The 6,204-nt window shown below is 37.7% G+C and overlaps 1 protein-coding gene across 1 annotated transcript in view; it reads right to left on the bottom strand.

Moving 5' to 3' along the window:
- The window catches only part of cntn3a.1 (contactin 3a, tandem duplicate 1), a 79,639-nt gene that overhangs the window by 7,361 nt on the left and 66,074 nt on the right, over window positions 1-6,204 (bottom strand). Inside the window, exons 13-16 of the mRNA XM_032520800.1 lie at window positions 4,404-4,579; window positions 1,505-1,622; window positions 613-771; window positions 263-412 (exon numbers count right to left, since the gene is read on the bottom strand). Coding sequence (XP_032376691.1) covers window positions 263-412; window positions 613-771; window positions 1,505-1,622; window positions 4,404-4,579 — 603 coding nt within the window. The remainder of the gene's footprint in view (window positions 1-262; window positions 413-612; window positions 772-1,504; window positions 1,623-4,403; window positions 4,580-6,204) is intronic.

The following is a 6,204-nucleotide window of genomic DNA, read 5'->3' as shown; positions in this document are numbered from 1 at the left end:
CACACACACACACACACACACACACACACACACACACACACAAACTGTCTGAATGCTACCGGGCATTAACATATTTATTGTGTATTTCATCTGTTCATGTGTTGTGTGCCCGGAGAAAAACGGAGATTTCTCTAAAATCCACTGGTACAATACAGTTCTTTGAAGGGATCTAATTGCTTTCTCATTAATAATGGGCATAATTTTGAAACAGATTGTGTATCTGTTGACAGCAGAGGAAATGTAAGGAGCTTCTGATACATACGCATTTCTTTGGTGCGGGCCTTTTTGGAGGGTTTGCTGGGCTCTCCTGTTCCTATGCTGTTGGTTGCCAGGACTCTGAACTCGTACTCCACCCAGGGACTCAAGTCAATGACAGTAGATGACAGCTGCTTTCCCTTGAGCAGCTCTGGAACTAAGAGACACCACAGAAATAACCTTTCATCAAAACCCTGCAAGATGTGCCACTGAAAGTTAGCCAAGCTGGTGATGTGTTATTTACCGTCCCCTTTAAGTGTGGTGCTTGAAAAGGATAACAGCCTCGCCCCCTCACTCTTTTATCTACTAGCACATTCATACAATCTACACTCAGACTGTCAGATGAAACCAGCCTACCGGTGGTTACAGCTTGCCATCCCAGAGAGAAGGGCGTTCTGGCCTGGATGGTGTAGCTGAGGATGGGGCTGTGGTTGTCCATCCCGGGTCCCCAGGACAGAGAAGCAGTGGTCTCTGTCATATCAGTTACCTGACAGTCCACAGGGGGGCCTGGGGGACCTGGAAGGATAATTAGTCACAGTTCACTCACACAGGATGATATTTACTGTAGAGATTAATACAGACAAGAGCCAGAAGAATGGAGAGACAGAGTGGGTGGGCCATAATTAGAACAGATGAAACTGATTAGAGAGTCCAAACACAGTGTTTGTTACACTAGTGGCAGCAAAGAACAAATGAATCAAAAAGAAAAATAACAACAATTTTATGTTTTCTGAAGTGTAGTTTATTGTACTCTAATTTAGGAAATAAAAAAGATCATCATAGGAAAGAAGAAAATACCTAATTATCTTCTGTTTGCAAAAATTCTTAAGACAAATTCTTAAACACTTGAACAAATGAAAGAATCTAAGGATATTGTAAGGGAAATTCACAAATCCGCAACTCATGGACATATGTTACCTGGACATGCGCTACCTGTGACGGGTCAAAGTAGCCCAATGGGAACCACTGGGAGGGCAAAGGTGGAATCTTAGTGGTACTGAGAAAGTTTGTTTGTTTTGCTAGGAGACTACTGCCATGCAGTCAGCTATAGTACATTTTATATTTACTATGAAAGAGAGTGACATTCTTGGCGAGTAGAAGATTTGTAGTAGCAATATACTTTGCTAAATATGGCTACAGTGGCAATGAGTACATACTGGGGCTTTGCCATAACTTCTTCGTGCAAAACAACAAATCTGACTTCAAGGTTTGATTTTTTTTTTAAATGGAGTTTGAGGGGCATCCTTACCTCTGACTACCACATCAGTGGCAATAGACACACTGTCCACCTTGGTCTGAACGGCACATGTATATTTCCCAGCATGCCTCAGTTGAATGTTCCGGATCATGATGTCTCCAGCTGAGCGCTGTCAGTGCACAATGTTGGAAAAAAAGATGACAAAAAGAGTAAAATACAGTAAAATATTGTACAACAAACTAAAAGGACTGCAGAAAGAAGTGCAATGTCACAGTGATTTCTTTTAGCATTTTAGTGTATTACATAATGGAAAAGAAAGGTACAAGACAAGTCCAGGGACGCACCAAATAAATGAGTGAAGCTTTTCCGTGATCACTTATGAGGACAGCTCTTTGTGTGGAATTAAAAAGCTTCTTTCAGCTCTATCCCTTTTATTCCCTCTGATTGAACATTTCAGTGCCAAATGCATTATTAGCTTTGAAGTTCTTCAAGCTAGAGATAATGTTAAGTTGATGCCCTATCTATGAAAGTAAGGGACTATGAAGCAGTATGAGACTGGATAATTACTTTGATGTATAATCAGGGACATTTTACAGAAATAAAAAAGTTCTGCAAGTCATTCACTATTTGAAACTCCCTCTCTCTCTCTCTCTCTCTCTCTCTCTCTCTCTCTATATATATATATATATATATTGATATATAAATATATATATATATATATATATACATATATATACATTTTTATACTGTATTTATAAGATTGATTATTAAATCAAATGAGACTGTAAGAAGTTTTGCAAAAAAACAGTAATGATATATCATGTCGCTTTAAGACATAGAATAAAAAGGTAAACTGCATTCTCTGTCCATTGCAGGTCCCGTCTGTATATACAAGGCAGTGTAATTGCTTTACGTTAAGGCTGACTTGTCATGATTTACGGGGTGTTGAGCAAAATACAATGATGTACAGTAACATTCTGGTTATACATTTTCATGTGCAATACTGAAAATCCTGACTGTGTTTCACTGGGGTTTGCCAATGCATCCCTCAGTCAGCCTTTTTGCCTCCCTTTCATCTTAAGTAATTTAAGCGGATATCAGACCAAACATATTCAGCATTTAATTCCCATTGGAAAGTATAGTTCAGTTTCTTCTATACCGTGTGCTTAAAAAGGCTTCAATTCCAGATGGAAATTTCTTCCTGGACAGACACCGTGAGTCCCATAATTTTATCAACCACAATCATTGCAGTAGTGTACATGCTGCTCTGGCAGTAACAATTAGCCATACACCATGTAAAGAGCATGTCTCTATTGGGAGTTGCAAAATGTTATAAACCTAACAAAACAGGATGTTAACATTGCCGGATTCCAACAGTTTTTATATTGTTTGACACTTGCAGGACAAAGTATATTCTCTACCAGCAGACTTAAATTATGTTTCTGCAGGGGTTTTAGCTGTTAGTACCCCTCATTTCAAAAGTAAATTTGAAAAATACATTAGCCTGAACAGTAATATCTAATTGTGCCAAATTTGTTTCTATTTTGAGCCGTAATGCAGTGCTTGATGAGCTTGTTGCTTGATATTTAATAAAGGCATACTATCACAAAGTATTAAGGCATGACTCACTCTGCTACTTAAAACTAATGCAATCAATACTTCAGTTTACTCAGTGTTGGATCAAAGAGGCATATTTCATCTCTTTGTTACAGATATCCTAACAGAAAATATTATATATCCTAGTATGAAAACTTATTAAAGAGGGTTTAAAAAGTAAAACCAAACACTGGGATTTATACATTTAGGGGAGCAGTACAGCAATCTTCAAGCAGCTTCTTATGTATAAGTCTAGGACCCACTGCTATTGTATATTACAATTTCTAATCCCCATTAGTTCACAGCTGACCCTATCAACGGTGAAAAGCATGTCATAGTCTGCACCAAAAGAAAAAATACCTGACAAATTGTTTTGCTCACAACATTTAGGAAGGTTTAAGTAATGTTCCCATCCAGCATCAACATGTCAATAGTTTCTCTGCCACAATATGTCAGAATGGGTTTGGTGCAGAGTAGTCTAGTGATTAAATGAATTGCTCTATTTGTTGTCATCGTGCCAAATGCAGTAGAGAACCAAGAAGAGGTGATTAAGAAGCCAAGACCTCATAATAGCTTTTCCTAATTAAAAGAAAAAAATGATTTGGTGTTGAATGAGCAAATTTAATGCATGGCTGAGCATTGCATAATGAAATCCTTGGTTTCTACTTTTTTCAATAAAGGAGTTTGTCAAAATACACTTTGTCAAAATACATTAATTCATCTGCAATTTGTATTTGGCGGTATGGCTCTGTTCAGGGGCAAATCCAATCCAAAGAGGGAATCAGCTGAGCCAGCAGCTGGTGTGCTGGCCTAGGAACTGTCAGCTATGAGCTGAGACAATAGCTTGACTCCGTGAACTGCCAGAACTTATGCTATGCTTGCTGTGGTAGTAACAAGCAGGAGATGGAAAGACATGTGTACTGTTTCATTTAAAATAGAAATTGTTGATGTAGAGAAATACATTTTGAGTATTATAAAGAGTGTAACTATTCACATATGGCTTTCCATTAAGCCTGTCTTTAGATGCTGAAAGCTTTTTTAAGTGGTAAGCACAGAGTCACCATGTTCAAGTGGAAACATATTAAAGTACTTTTTTTTTATTTATTTTTTTAGAAATGTTACTTGGCCAATACAATAATCTGGTACTTTAACTGTAGTTCTGCAAAACTGAAAAGTTCAAAGGTAATTTTAACAACTCAACTTGTGTGTATATATTTCTGAAGCACACGGTTATGACTGTGATCTGAAGGGGATGGTCATAGGTGACTTCATGGCTACAACATATCATATTTTCTTCATGTCTTACCCTGAAGACACATAGACACAAAGGACTTAAAGACAATATTGCACTTACCCCACCAACTTTTTCAAAATATGCCCAGTGGCTTCCAAAGTGGATTAGCTGCTCATTGAAGAACCAGGTGAACTTGAGGTCCAGCGTGGGGTCATGAGACACTTGGCAGGGCAGCACAATGCTCTCACCTACGGTTACGTCCAGATGACCTGCTGGACTGGTGATCAAAGTTGGCTCTGTAAACAGGGAGCAGCAAGTTAGAAAGAGATATAGCTTTTCAGACTGCCAAGATGGTGTGCTGCATGTATAGCAAAACATCTAGCTTGTTTTTACTTCTATATGTTCCCTGAACATTGAGAAATAATTGCAAAAAACATGCCACACTCAAAAACAAATCCTGCCCTTCGTCAAATCCTCTCCCAGATGTGAGACACACAAGATCCTGTATATTACTTCTGAGTCTGACGGTGAGCTTATATTGCATCTCTTTGTTTGAGTGTTTTAAAACAGAGTATGGTCTGATATCACTAAACATTGACAGTAAAATAAACAAGCAAAAGGAAAAACTCAACCATTATGGCAGGTCAGATCCGAGTCTATAATTTGGCTCTGTTTGTGTCAAGACAAAAAGCCATCCTATTTCATCCTCAGCGTGGTGCGCATCAACATAATCTTTGGTCTGACTCGGCTGGGTGTCTCATTCAACAGCAGTGCGGTGCACAGAATATAGCACAGGCAGAGAGGCTATACACCAGTCCACTGTGAATTATGCATGCATGTCATAAGCAACTAATGGACAAGCAAGCCAATGCAGCATGTCAGTAGGAGTAAAGGTCTATATTCAGCTCTGTCAAAACAAGCCAGCTTGTTTTTCTCACACCCACTAAGAAGAACTGACTGGTCATGGCAGTGCATGCTAGGTGAGTCTTCGGAAAGTTTGGCACCAAAAAAACAAAAACAACGAGAAGGGTAAAACTTTCTGCTGCCGATTGCTAAGCTGCCACGCTCATTTCCTGTTACTGTATGACTGGAAGGAAAAACCACAAATTGGCTCCCTGATTCCCTTCAGTGTGCTCCGTACATGCCGGTTCTCATTCTGTAAACCTATGGAATGACGATGTTTTGCAAACTACCATAAAAAGCTTTTATTTTATAGATGAAACCTCTGGTGAAAGCTTAGCGATGATTTGTACCTGAGATGCCAAGTGAAATGCAATTAATTAGACAGTGTTCAGAATTCTGAAGACAGTCCTGATCCAAAGTACAACATTTACAATTAAAAAAAATTAAATTAATTGATTCATCTTCAATTGACTTGAAATGTTATCAGCAACAATGTTGCCACTGATTTTTTATTAAATTCAATAATTTGGTTGATCGGTAATTTTACTTTGTCATTACCAAAGCCAGCTTTACAAAGATACAAATATGTAATTTCCTGTTTCCTGCTTAACAAATTTCGGGATGATTGTCTGTTGTATTATAATTATAAATTAAATATATTTGTGATTTGAATTGTTGTCTGAACATCATAAGAAGAAGATGGGATGGAAAATTGTGATGACATTACAAAAACTAAACAATTCATCAATTAATTTAAAAAAAATAATGTTCAGAGTAATCAGTAATGGAAATTATGAATTGTTGCAGCCCTAATCAACCGTAAACATACAGTGGTGCTCATAAGTTTACATGTTTTGGAAATTTATCTTAATGCCTTAATTAAAAAATGAGGTAAATTCCAACCTTTAAGGACGCCAATTTTCTGTGAATGAATGATGTATTGTAGATAAATAAATGTTCTTCCTTAAAATATAGAGGGCATAAATATACATACCCCTATGTTAAATTCCCATAGAGG

This window comes from Etheostoma spectabile, chromosome 7 (genome assembly GCF_008692095.1).
Source record: "Etheostoma spectabile isolate EspeVRDwgs_2016 chromosome 7, UIUC_Espe_1.0, whole genome shotgun sequence".
NCBI classification, from domain to species: domain Eukaryota; kingdom Metazoa; phylum Chordata; class Actinopteri; order Perciformes; family Percidae; genus Etheostoma; species Etheostoma spectabile.
The sequence above is the reverse complement of the archived record's forward strand: the minus strand, read 5'-3'. Positions and strand labels throughout refer to the sequence as shown.